The sequence below is a fragment of the Emiliania huxleyi genome (genome assembly GCF_000372725.1).
Source record: "Emiliania huxleyi CCMP1516 unplaced genomic scaffold EMIHUscaffold_353, whole genome shotgun sequence".
Classification (NCBI taxonomy): domain Eukaryota; phylum Haptophyta; order Isochrysidales; family Noelaerhabdaceae; genus Emiliania; species Emiliania huxleyi.
Window position 1 is genome coordinate 98,251 of NW_005199333.1, and position 12,357 is coordinate 110,607.

A 12,357-nucleotide genomic window follows, 5' to 3' on the forward strand; every position below is an offset into this window, starting at 1 on the left:
CGCGGACTCTCCAGCCTCCAGCTCACCACCTCGCCTTCTCTGTCGCTCTCCTGGCCCAGGCCCATCAGTAGCAGGCCTGAGGTGTCCCAAACCGCACTTACCTTGGGTCTGCAAGTTTACACCGGCTCGTAACACACCACACACGGCCCTCACACGCACAGTACGAGCTCACAGACGCCGCCGGCACGCACTCCCACTTCACACACGCTCAAGCACAACCCCACCAAAGCACAGCCCTGCTCAGAATGGGCAAGGTCCACCGCTTGGTGACCCAGGCCGCCCCTGGCTCGCCACTGCACTCGGCTCCTCTGCAGCTGTCTCGGGCTCTCCCACGACAGCACACCGACGGCAAGCTTTGACGCCCGTCTGGTGGACCTGCTGCGGCCACGGCCGATGCGCTCATGCAGCTTGGTCCAGGCCTCAACTCAGATGCCGACCAGCCTGGTCGTGGCGGCCTACGAGCGGCGTTGTGTCCGGTCGACGCTTGAACGAGAGCGTCGAGCAGCGAGTCACCAGTGTGCCGCTCGAGAGCCTCCCGGGCCGGAATCCAGGCGCGGTACCATGGAACACGCCCAGGAGTCGACTCTCGCGGATCGCCGGCCACAGTCGGGCCGCCAGGAGCAAGCTGGCGACGGACGCTCAAAAAGGCCTCCATCGCGGGCGGAGGGCAAAATCTTTGTCGAAAGGGTCTATACTGTGGGGGAGTTATGCCCCGGGAACACTGGGGGCTCCGCGAGCTCCGCACCACCCGTGAGAACTGATGTGTAGAGGGAGGGGACCGTGAGTTGAGGAAATCGGAGGACGCGACCCACTTCGCCACAGACGGTCCCGCGCCTCGCCGCTAAGTTTGCGGCACGCCCCGCACCGTCCGCTGTGCCGCGTTTTTTGTCCGGAGTGAATACTCCAACGCGCTCGTCGGTGACGGCGTCCCCGGATTTCGCCGCGCTCGGCGAACCTCGACAGCGCTTTCGGTGGCATGCAGCTCTTTGCGACAGAAGCCTGGAGAGCAGCTCCTCTGCTGCTCACACGCTCTGCACAGTTGGCACAGCCTACTGTGCGGCTGCCACAGCTGTGACAGCGATGGGCTCGCCCTCACTGGCCCTCAGTCACTTGTGCTGCGGCTTGTGTGAGCGACACTGCTCGGCGACTGCCGGCACACTGTGAGACCATGGGTGTGAGGTTAAACCACGCTACCAGCGCTTGGTCACATCGGCCCCGAGGTCAGATCCTTCTACTCTGTTGATGACAAGACTTGTCTACTGGCTGGAGCCGAGCAGGAGGGCCCAGCGCACAACCCCTGGTCAACTCAGGGTCCACACCCCGTATCAGACCTGCCACAGCATAAGACAGCTCCATGGCACGCTGCTCCTCCATCTTTCTATTTCTGCATCGGGCTTTGCTCACAGGACCAGAGCGCGAGGGATGGCTGTGGAGATGCAATCACAACACTCCCACATGTATGTGAGGATCGACCTGGTGGTGGGAGGCCATGAACACAACATTGAGCGCGCGGAGGTGGTCAATGGTCTGCTCTCTCTAGCTGCCCATAGTGATAGTGATAGTGATAGTGATAGTGATGGCACCGTTCCTGCGACCGCGACTTCTGCGCAGTCACTGGTGAGGCGCCACGCTGCGCTGCCGCGCTTGATGCCATGCGCGTTGCGACCGGCGTCGTCGGATACGTAGTCTGCGTCGTGAGCCTCGGCAAGCGCGGCGCCGGCGTCTACCCGAAGCTCAAGCTGGTCGACTTGCACGTGCTCGTCTCGCGAGTTCGCCTTGGTGCTCGCCTCTTCGTGATCGGCCTTAACCCCAACGACGTGGACCACCTGCGCCAGCTACGGCCGTCGGAGGTGCTGGGCATCTGGGAGCACGGCTACAACCAGATCACGGAGATGTGGGAGCCGGAGCTCGCGGCCGCCTACGCCGCGGAGCGCGTCGCATCGCGGCGGGCCGCCGAGGCCAAGGGCCGCAAGCGAAAGCGGCCCGCCGGCGCGTGACCGCACTTGGGGGCCGCGCCATTGCAGCTGTGTCATGATAGATAGATAGATCATAGAAAGCATGAAGCATGTGCATGACGTCATGATGGATAGATAGAAGCATAAAGCATGTCAAAAGGAATTCACAACGAAGAGGACCTCAAAAAGAAACTACGTTGGACCCATGCGGGGACTTTTATCGGCGCGCCAGGCATTTCACCGCCCCAGCGTTGCGTTTTTTCTCACACCACGTGCCTCTGGACCGCCGTTCTTGAAAAAGTGGGTGGGTGGGTAAACGCCCCGGATGGTGGGTGGTGGGTGGGTGGGTGGGTGGGTGGGTGGGTGGGTGGGTGGGTGGGTGGGTGATTTGTCGTTTCTCTCTCCCTTGGCGCGCGCTTCGAGGCACAGCTCCGTCGTTGCCACACCATGTCGTTCCTCGCACCGTGCCCACGGAACAAGCTGACCGAGATCGCGCTCCCCGACGGCTGCCGTGTGCCTCACGGTGCGCTCAACAAGTCGTCCAAGGGCGGACAGCTGTTACGCTCGACGAGTGCTACACCGCTCCCACACCAGCTCGAGTGGTTCAAGCGCGAGGCGACCCTCGTCTCCGCCGAGCTCGACGACGAGGAGGCCGTCACGCTTCGAAGGTGCTTCCATGATGGGATGTTCACGCAGGGCAACTACGCCCGAAGCGCTGGACAGCACCCGGCAGACATCACGGGGCTCGCGTTTGCGGGCTCGTTCGTGCAGATGCAACACGGCGCCTTGCTCTCGGACGTGGCTCTCGAGTTCTGCAAATGGAAGCAGCTGGTGCTGCTCTCGTTGCGGAGCAAGTTTGGTGAGGGCGTGTACGTGCCCGAGTTTTTCCAGATCTACAACTTTTCCGTCGCAGATGAGGGTCGGGCCGCTCTCCTGGCGTCTCTGCGGGCCCACCACGGCACCTGGGTTAGGGTCTATGACTTCATCCGCGAGCGTCTCAACGTGATCAGCCTCCCCGTCCAGAGCGCTGGCTCGTGGCGCGTCGCGCTGCTGCCAAACATGGCGGGCGCCAACGACGCCGACGTCTCAGCGCAGGTGGGCACCTTCTATGAGCTCCTCGCGCTGCGACAGCGCATGGGCATCGAGCTGACGCAGGACGACGTGTCCAACCTCGCGACGGCGATGCGCGCCGGCACCGGTGGCGAGCGCGCGATGCTCGACTACCTCATCGCCAAGTTCGCGCCGCGCGAGACTCGCGAGAAGCTCATGGGCAGGGGGCGCGCGATGCGAGGCGCGAAGTTCTTGGCCATCGCCGTCGCGAGGGTGCCTTTGCGGCTGCGGGCCGCGCCCCCCTTCGCATCCTCCGCCTTGAGGGCGACCTTGTGCGCGACCTTCGACGCCAGGCTCTTGAAGCGCGCACAGCATGCGTCGAGCTCCTGCTTCATCTTGGCGGGCAGCCCCTCCTGCTCCGTGGCGAGCTCGGAACCCTCCTGCGCGAGCCGGCCGAGGATGGCAAAGTTGCCCGCGTGCATGGCCGCCTGAGCCTCCGCCGTCTTGGCGGCAATCGCGGTCGCGAGCTCCCCCTCCCTCACGGCGTACCTCTCGCCAATCACCTGCCGCTCCTTCTGGCACTGCTCGACCACCTCTCCCACCGTGCCGTACGACGCGAGCTCCTCCTTCGCGGCCGCCACCTTCTCGAGGTTCTCCAGGTCCTTGAGGTGCATCTTCAGCACGTTTACCACCGTGCCCAGCAAGCCAATCTCGCCCGCCTGAGTTGGCGGGCTGTGCGGTGAGCGTGGCATATGTGCATGTGCATGCGGGTGGAGCGCAGAGGGACGGCGGCTGCCTTGCGCGTTGCGTCGAAATCAATCGGCGTCGCCCGCACGCCGCTCCTGCACCCGCTGTGCCGCATCAGCGTCTTGAGCTCGTCCTTGCGCTCGTTGGAGATCTCGAAGCGCAGCGACTCGCGTAGCAGCACCTTGCCGGTTCCCTCCTCCTCCACGGCCGGCACGAGCGTGAATGGGCAGGGCGCTTCCTCGGCGAGCGTGAATGGCAGCACCACCTTGCCGCTCTCGTCCCGCTTCTGGTCGCCGAGGAAGCGCGCGATGGCGGTCGGGTTGGCGTACGCCCACTCAATGTCCGATCGGAAGGCCCATCCCAGCCTGGAGTCGGGCTTGAACACGCGGAGCACCCTCGTATTGGCCTTGTCCGCCTCGGCGTCGAGCAGCTCCTGGGGCTTGACCTTGCCGCCCTTGCCCTTGCCCCTGCCGTTGGAGACCTTGCCGGTGGGCGTGGGCTTGACATAGTGCACCACCTTGAGCATGTCCATGCTGAAGGGCGTCACCTCCTTGCCGGACGAGTCGACCGGGCGCCCATCGCGCAGGAAGGGCGCCGAGACTCCAGCGTTCCTGCACGCCTCCTCGTGCGCCCTCGACTCCGCGACCAGCTTCGGATCCAGCCTCTTCTTCTTGGTGGAGCCCATTCCCGAGAGCACGCGCCGTACCTGCGCGATCGCCACGTCGCTGACGATGAAGGCCAGCTCGCGCACAATGCGCTCCCAAGCGGCATCGTTGGCGACCGCGCTGAAGACCTGCTCCGCACTGAACGGGTTGGGCGCAGTTGCGCCGGCATCGCGGAAGAAGATGTCGAGCTCCTGCTTGCCCATGGGGTACTCCTCGCTCGTGCGCTTGGACATAGCACGCGGTGGCGAGGAGAGCGACGACTCGGGCGCGAAACTGTGTTCGCGCGTTACGGCGGGCGGTGTTTTTCTTCCTGTCGTAGGTGGTGGGAGTTCCTAAATCAGCCAGGCCGTAGGGTGGGTGGGTGGTTCCTCGCCTCATCCGGGCCGTGAGGTGGGTGGGTGGTGCCACGCCTCAGCCGGGCCGTGAGGTGGGTGGGGTGGGTGGGTGGTTCTAAGCCTCAGCCGGGCCGTGAGGTGGGTGGGTGGGTGGGTGGCTCAAGAAGCTCGTGCACGTGAACGGAGGTCCAGAGGCACGTGGTGTGAGAAAAAACGCAACGCAGGATGTGAGGCGCCCACAAGAGGCGCCCAAGGCTTCGGCGGCGGCAGCTCAATCTCTCTGATTTCACGCCGCCCTGCCGCACAGGCGCCTCCTCATGCTCGCCGGCCTGGCAGTGTGCTGCCTCTCCGCACCGCCCACGTTCCGCGTCCGCTTTGACGTCGAGACGGCCGCCAGAGACTAGATATATGCGGCACAGCGATATCCATCAGCCCTTGCCAGCTCCCGTCCGACAGACGCGCCCGCTCCCTACAGACGGACGGGCCGGGCTCCTTCGAGGTGGAGGTGCATCCAGAGTGGTCGCCGCTGGGCGCCGAGCGCTTCGCCGCTCTGGTCCAGACTGGCTTCTACGATGACACTCGATTCTTCCGCGTGATTCCGTCATTCATGGTGCAGTTCGGTCTCTCTGGCGACCCCGCTCTAAACGCAAAGTGGCGTGCCAATCAGGTGCCGCCGCACGCAGCTGTCTCGGCTCGCCCTCCTCACAGTGAGCAGCGTCTCTCACGCCCACTCGGAAGCGCATTAGATCAAGGACGATCCGGTCGTCGAGAGCAACAAGCCCGGCTACATGACCTTTGCCAAGACGGGAGCGCCAAACTCGCGCACGACGCAGCTCTTCATCAACTATGTCGACAACGCGCGCCTCGACGGGATGGGCTTCGCCCCTTTTGCAAAGGTCTGGGGCCTTGCGCTTTACATGCCGCGGAGCGCCTGTCATTACCTTACCTCGCCTTACCAAAGGTCCTTGGCGACGGGATGGCCGTCGTCAAGAAGATCTACAACTGCGGCGAGAAGCCCAACCAGGGGCAGATCCAGAACGAGGGCAACGCCTACTTGGACAAGAACTTTCCGGAGCTGTCCAAGATCGTCAAAGCGACCATCGTTACAGCCAAGGAGGAGATCTAGAGGAGGTCCGACAGACGGAGGGTGCGTCCAAGGACGCTCCGCACTACCTTACCAGCCTCGCTGGCCGCCGGGGTTGTGGGGCGCGAGGGCGCGAGCGAGGGCGAGGTGGGAAGGACGCGCGAGCTGAGATGTGAACTCTCTTTCGTGTGATCCTTCACCATTATTACGTTTACGTGACATCGTGTCGCGGCGAGCCACCTCGAGCCCGTCGACAACTTTTCGCACGCACAACGTACACGTAAAGAGCCATACTTGTGGCTCTCGCACAATCAAAAGTAACAGTCCCGCATGGCAGCACAACACGCGACCCACACTTCTCCGTCGACCTCTCGAAGCACGAAGGCTCTCGCTTCCTTGGTCCGTCGCATTTTCGCTTCCGCTCTGCGGCTCCTCGATCCTTTTTTCTGATTTCTCCCCCGCGGGCAGCCCTCCCCGGACCCCGCTCCCGTCCCGAGCAACTCGGCGCTTGTTCGCCTCTATCCGCGACTCTTCTCTCTCTCACGTGGCGGCGGAGCTAGCGGGCCATCGCGTGAGGTCGGCGGCGACCGCGAAGCTCCAAAACGACTCCAGCGTCTCGGTGAGTGCCGGCGGGTGGTCGGCGAGTTCGTGTTGCGGCTCCGGGCCGCCTCTCGAGGGCAGCATACTGCAAACAGGGAGGTAGAACGCCGGGGCGGGGGAGTACTCCCTAGTCGTTTCGTACCTGCTCACAAGCCAGAGGTGAATAGACGCCGTTCACACCAGGACAAACTCCCCTGTCTTCTCCTACCTCGCGTGACAGTCTTCACGCGAGTAGAGCACGTCGTAGTGGTGTTCCTGTGCACACACCAGCGCATGTGAAGAGGCGCTTCTCTGCCACAGCGGCGGGACACGTCCGGGTGGTCCTGCTTCCGGCCCGGTTTCTGCACCGGCTCGGGCACCGAAGTGATGAGCCGTAGTGCCGTCGAGAAGGAGTTTGCCATCTGGCAGCCTATTCACAGCAGGGAGCATCGGAAGACCTTGTTTGGGCCTTGTCTCCAAAGGCGTCCGCCATCGGGCCGCCCTGCAGCACGCGATGGCTCGAGGCGGAGGAGCCTACTATCGGAGATCCCTCCGGTATAATCTCGTGTAGGACTCGCACAGGCATCCTCGAGGCCGCGGGCCATTCTGTCGGCGAGGGAGAGCGGGAGAGCGGCGGACGCGCGAGCCGTCCACCGTGTGCAAGAGCAGCATCGGTCCGGCAAAGGGCCGCGTAAAGCGAGGCTCGTACAACAACCGCTGGACACCCTGGGCCTGCCCTGCCAACGCCCATTCGCTCCCCTTGGCGGCACTTTTGAAAGCCGCCGCAGCGTCCGTCAGCCGGTGCACCCCAACCCGCACGCAGCTGCTCGGTCCCATCCGGGACTCGCGCAGGCACACTCGGAAGTCGGCGGCGTGCAACGCGCGCAGCGACTCGCGCAGCGGCCGCTGGTCGTCCGCCGTCTTGCCTAGCTTCAGCTCGTCGGACCAGAGCTTGAGCAGCGCCGTGAGCGGCCGCCCCTTGCGCACGAGCAGCGCAAAGTTGTGAGGCAGAAAGTCGGTGACCCGCCCCGGCCGAATCACCCCGTAGTAGTCATTATATCTCCGTATGGGCGCCGGCAGCTGTGACTCCTCCGCGAGCGGCGACGACTCGAAATTGACAGCAAAGTCGATCGCGGCGTTGCGATGCGCGGCGGCGAGGGCGCCGTGCAGCATGCTCGAGCAGATCTGCACCGTTGCGTCGAGCTCAAGTGTGAGCTCGAAGGGCGAGGCGGCGAGCGCCGCCACACGAGCCAAGTAGCTCTGGCGCCATCGCTGAGCGTACACCGTCGTGTTGGCGGCCACAATGAAGTCGAACGTGCTGCGCACCTCCCTTGACGCGGCGAGATCGGTGGCGAGTGCGGTTGGCAGGTCTGGGCACGCCGTGCGGACGCTCAGCACGCTGCTCTGCACCTGAGGCACCGAGCGGCGGCCGAGCTCACGCCGAGCTCAAGCCGAGATCACGCCCTGAATGCGTGCTCTGCACACCTCAGCGAGGTAGCGATCAACACGCTTGCCTGGGTGCTGCGGCGAGGCGAAGGACATCACCACGTAGAGCACCCCCACCGGTGCCGCGGCCGATCGCAGGTAGCGAGGGCTAACAGACGCCCGCACAAAGCCGTCGTAGTCGGCGCCTGAGGGGAGGCAAGACGAACTTTCAGACATTAAAGGCAGCCTTGACGTGGCCGTTTGTTCTTGTCATGCCGGCGTGTGCTACAAACAGCCCGTATTCGCTCGCCCCTCCCTTCTTGCTTTGCTGTGGCTCATCGTTCTGCATAGCTGTCGCCGTGCAGATCGACTGACTGCACGCTGCCTGCATCTAGGACGCAGCACCCGCCACGAATTCAATATGAAGAGGCGCAGCGCTGCTGTTGTCTGCACCTGCGGGGGCCGCAATTCGTGCGATGGGTCGCGGCTGCGGCGGCTCGCGTGCCAAATGCCGACTGCGCCAGTGCTCGCTTTGGGTGATGCACTCTGTTGCTGTCTATGGCGGGGTTGCGGGCGGCACCGTGCTTCAGCGGTCTGCCTCGCGGGTCGCTGGCCGCATATCCCCTGCGGACCGCCGCGACTGCCTTTACCTTCATCGCATGCAGGAGCCAGAAACGGCTCGGTAGAGACTCTGTAGTCGGTCTTGTCTCGAGGTGCACCCGGTTAAGCCAGACTGGCGCGGAATGATGCGGCCGCGTGCGGCCGGCGGGCGCGATTGTGACGGGGCGAGGCTCGGGGTTGCGGCCGCGTGCACCGCCGCTGGCGACGCTGTAGTCAGCGTCGCGGGGGCGCGTTTACTTGTGAATGTCGAATCTCTTTACGGCGCGAAAGTCGATCGGATTCACCTAAAAGGGATACAATTAGATAAAAGGAGTGGGAATCCCACGGACGCACGTAGTTGTTACGTCACCCCAAAGACATTTTAGGTAGGTGAAGCTGACGCGCAACCCCCCCTCTCCCGGTCAGAGGGGGGAGGGGTGGCACCTACCTGTGTGTATGTCGTAGGTATGTTGTTGGCAAAGGAAGGTATGTAGCGTGAGTGAGGTCGCCGGCTGCACTGTTTGCTCCGCGCTGGCAGGCGCAATGCTGGCTGGCAGTTGTAATAAGTTGCCAAATGTGTGAATTTTCGTGGGAAGGGGGAACGGAAATTCTTTTCATTGAGTGTGCCAGTCCGCGCCAGTCCGCGCCCTTGTCGTGCCAGTGTGCTGTGAGAGGGGCACGATTTAAGAATTCTTTGCAAAGGATAGGCTCATGCTCACCAGCTCGCGCCAGGACGCGGCCGTGGCTCCTTCCAGGCCCAAGCCCAAAGCCCAAAGCCAGGCCCAAAGCGTGGTGATGATGCTCGTTGCTACAACAGTCGCCCTACTGCTGCTGCTCGGCTTCAGCACGAGCCAAGGCGCTGCCGCGGCGGTGGACGGACCTCGACCTCGCTCCTTCTTCTGGTTCAACGATGTGACGCCAGCGCTGCCGCCGTTCCCACCACACCAGCCGCCGCTGCCGCCGTCGCCACCTCCACCGCACCCGCCGCTCCCGCCGCTAGCGCCGCCGCCGCCTTCGCCACCGCCGGATGAGTTCGACTGCCACGATCTCGGCGGCTTCGACGCAACCATGTTCCGTGGGATGATGAGTCAGTACATGGAGCGTTTCTACGGATCTCTGCCGACCGCACCGCGCGAAGGCCGCGAGTACCGGCGGCTCGGAACGATGGAGATCGTGCGGTACAACCTGAGCTACACCAACATCGAGCTCGGCGAGGCAAAGCTGCTCGGCTGCAGAAACAAGGGCGCCAACAAATGGTGCGTCGCCACCCTCTCGCCTCCAGGAGATGCAACCCTCCTCCGTGCCCCGCGGCAACGCCCCGACCGCGGACGCGCCGTCCCGGCCGACTGTCCCGCGTGGCTGGCCTGTGGCAGCTGACCCGGGCTGACTAGCTGGGGCTGACCTGTGGCAGGTGGGACCCGGTCGAGAATGAGCTCGACGAGATCGGCGACTCGGTCAGCGAGATGCTCGGCCCGCTCGCGCCGTACATCGGGCCAAACAAGGGCTCGCGGCTGATCGAGTTCGACACAGTCACGCTGGAGATGGAGGTCGAGACGAGAGCAGCCGAGAGCAGCCGAGAGCAGCCGAGCGAGGTCACCCGAGATCACCCCAGATCACCCGAGATCGCAGGTCAAGTCGTTCGGCCTGAGCATGCAGTCCCACGTGACGGAGTTCGGCTTCGGCGTCGGCGGAGGGACGGCGACAGCGACGGGCTCCGGCAAGGTCTGGCTCGACAACCTGTCGATCCGGCTCGCAGACGTGCTGGCGGGGGTGGGTGCGGGCGGGCCGCCGGGCGGGGGAGGCCCGCTCGGCTGCGGCGCCGATTTCGAGGTCGACCTCAAGTTTGATGGTACGAGAGCCATATGCGGAGTATACAGAGCAGCCCATTGCCTTCCCGCGACGCGAGTACCACCCGGTGTGTTCGTGACGCAGGCACCTTTGAGGGGCTTGGCTTCGAGCGGCTGTTCGGCTCGGGCGGGCCGCTGGCGCTCGCAGCGACGGGGAAGCTCCGAGAGAGCCGAGCGAGGTGCACTGACGGCGGAGCGACGCTGCCCGCCGTAGGCGCCCGATGTGACGGGCATGCTCTGCGACGGCCGAGAGAGCGGCGGCAGTCTCCTCGACTCGGGCTGGCAGTGGCGCGGCCCAGGCCCCGCGCCGGTCGGCATCCGGCAGCAGACGATGACGTACCTGCAGGAGCGGTGCGACCCGTCCGACCCACTGACAAAGCTCTTCGAGCGCTGCATGTTCGTCACCGAGTGGCTGCCCGCGGGCGCGCGCGGCGCCGCCGCAGAGATGCGCGCAGCGCTCCACAAGGCGCGCGGCTGAGGACCCAGGGAAGGTCGTGCGTACAACAGCAACGGCACCGCTCCTGGCCCATCGCATGCCGAGTGCGTGCGAGGGCCGCTGATGCGCGTGTCCCGTCTCTCCATTCTCAAGGTCATGTGTGGTGTCGAGGGTGTGCAGTGGCCACAACCCACATTAGCCCGCCCTCCACGCTCCCCCGTCCTCTACGACTACGTACTACGTTCATGATCATCTCATCAAACACATTGTCATATTGAAAATGAATCGGTGAAATGAATAGAGTATAGAGAGCGCGCATCAACCATCATCAGACATCACTACCTCACGAACGTCTCCCCGGACAGCGGACTCCGTGGTCTAGCTCTAGGATCGAAAGGAAGAACATTTCGCGTTTTCGAGACGCAAACACCCGGGGGACTCAAACAAATGAACGACAGCAAGAAAAGCGAACCCTGCGATATCGGCGAAGACGAAGGCCCCCATCAAAAGCGAGCTCCTGGCATTGAAACGAAACGAATCCCAGTCCAAGTTGCGCTACCTAGGGTTAGGGTTAGGGTTAGGGTTAGGGTTAGGGTTAGGGTTAGGGTTAGGGTTAGGGTTAGGGTTAGGGTTAGGGTTAGGGTTAGGGTTAGGGTTAGGGTTAGGGTTAGGGTTAGGGTTAGGGTTAGGGTTAGGGTTAGGGTTAGGGTTAGGGTTAGGGTTAGGGTTAGGGTTAGGGTTAGGGTTAGGGTTAGGGTTAGGGTTAGGGTTAGGGTTAGGGTTAGGGTTAGGGTTAGGGTTAGGGTTAGGGTTAGGGTTAGGGTTAGGGTTAGGGTTAGGGTTAGGGTTAGGGTTAGGGTTAGGGTTAGGGTTAGGGTTAGGGTTAGGGTTAGGGTTAGGGTTAGGGTTAGGGTTAGGGTTAGGGTTAGGGTTAGGGTTAGGGTTAGGGTTAGGGTTAGGGTTAGGGTTAGGGTTAGGGTTAGGGTTAGGGTTAGGGTTAGGGTTAGGGTTAGGGTTAGGGTTAGGGTTAGGGTTAGGGTTAGGGTTAGGGTTAGGGTTAGGGTTAGGGTTAGGGTTAGGGTTAGGGTTAGGGTTAGGGTTAGGGTTAGGGTTAGGGTTAGGGTTAGGGTTAGGGTTAGGGTTAGGGTTAGGGTTAGGGTTAGGGTTAGGGTTAGGGTTAGGGTTAGGGTTAGGGTTAGGGTTAGGGTTAGGGTTAGGGTTAGGGTTAGGGTTAGGGTTAGGGTTAGGGTTAGGGTTAGGGTTAGGGTTAGGGTTAGGGTTAGGGTTAGGGTTAGGGTTAGGGTTAGGGTTAGGGTTAGGGTTAGGGTTAGGGTTAGGGTTAGGGTTAGGGTTAGGGTTAGGGTTAGGGTTAGGGTTAGGGTTAGGGTTAGGGTTAGGGTTAGGGTTAGGGTTAGGGTTAGGGTTAGGGTTAGGGTTAGGGTTAGGGTTAGGGTTAGGGTTAGGGTTAGGGTTAGGGTCCCGGTTAGGGTTAGGGTTAGGGTTAGGGTTAGGGTTAGGGTTAGGGTTAGGGTTAGGGTTAGGGTTAGGGCCCGGGTTAGGGTTAGGGTTAGGGCCCCCGGTTAGGGTTAGGGTCAGCGAAAAAGCTCCCCCTAGGGTTAGGGTTCGGGTTAGGG

General features: G+C 62.9%; 3 protein-coding genes across 3 annotated transcripts; 2 read left to right on the forward strand and 1 right to left on the reverse strand.

The window, feature by feature from the left end:
• Positions 1-5,069: 5,069 nt before the first annotated feature.
• Positions 5,070-6,043, forward strand: EMIHUDRAFT_458584 (hypothetical protein; the record flags this gene model as incomplete). Its single annotated transcript, XM_005772678.1, has 4 exons — positions 5,070-5,132; positions 5,228-5,419; positions 5,499-5,648; positions 5,714-6,043. 4 exons carry the CDS (start codon positions 5,070-5,072, stop codon positions 5,876-5,878), a joined length of 570 nt encoding a protein of 189 aa, XP_005772735.1. The 3' UTR covers positions 5,879-6,043.
• A 68-nt stretch (positions 6,044-6,111) lies between these two features.
• On the reverse strand, positions 6,112-7,095 carry EMIHUDRAFT_444710 (hypothetical protein). Its single transcript, XM_005772679.1, has 5 exons — positions 7,019-7,095; positions 6,917-6,949; positions 6,760-6,845; positions 6,645-6,691; positions 6,112-6,578 (listed from the first exon to the last, which is right to left on the reverse strand). Exons 1-5 carry the CDS (start codon positions 7,085-7,087, stop codon positions 6,355-6,357), a joined length of 459 nt encoding a protein of 152 aa, XP_005772736.1. The 5' UTR covers positions 7,088-7,095; the 3' UTR covers positions 6,112-6,354.
• A 2,059-nt stretch (positions 7,096-9,154) lies between these two features.
• On the forward strand, positions 9,155-10,996 carry EMIHUDRAFT_444711 (hypothetical protein). Its single transcript, XM_005772680.1, has 5 exons — positions 9,155-9,696; positions 9,852-9,987; positions 10,070-10,289; positions 10,373-10,425; positions 10,502-10,996. Exons 1-5 carry the CDS (start codon positions 9,236-9,238, stop codon positions 10,763-10,765), a joined length of 1,134 nt encoding a protein of 377 aa, XP_005772737.1. The 5' UTR covers positions 9,155-9,235; the 3' UTR covers positions 10,766-10,996.
• The last annotated feature ends 1,361 nt before the right edge of the window (positions 10,997-12,357 follow it).

Excerpts from the sequence above, each read along its gene's own strand:
- EMIHUDRAFT_444711 (XM_005772680.1), top strand. The coding sequence starts at position 9,236 with ATGATGCTCGTTGCTACAACAGTCGCCCTACTGCTGCTGCTCGGCTTC. Across the intron at positions 10,290-10,372 it reads GGTCGACCTCAAGTTTGATG|GCACCTTTGAGGGGCTTGGC; the intron begins GTACGAGAGCCA and ends TTCGTGACGCAG. Across the intron at positions 10,426-10,501 it reads TCGGCTCGGGCGGGCCGCTG|GCGCCCGATGTGACGGGCAT; the intron begins GCGCTCGCAGCG and ends TGCCCGCCGTAG.
- EMIHUDRAFT_444710 (XM_005772679.1), bottom strand. The coding sequence starts at position 7,087 with ATGCTGCTCTTGCACACGGTGGACGGCTCGCGCGTCCGCCGCTCTCCC. Across the intron at positions 6,692-6,759 it reads AGAAACCGGGCCGGAAGCAG|GAACACCACTACGACGTGCT; the intron begins GACCACCCGGAC and ends GTGTGTGCACAG. Across the intron at positions 6,579-6,644 it reads CGTGAAGACTGTCACGCGAG|GTACGAAACGACTAGGGAGT; the intron begins GTAGGAGAAGAC and ends GCTTGTGAGCAG.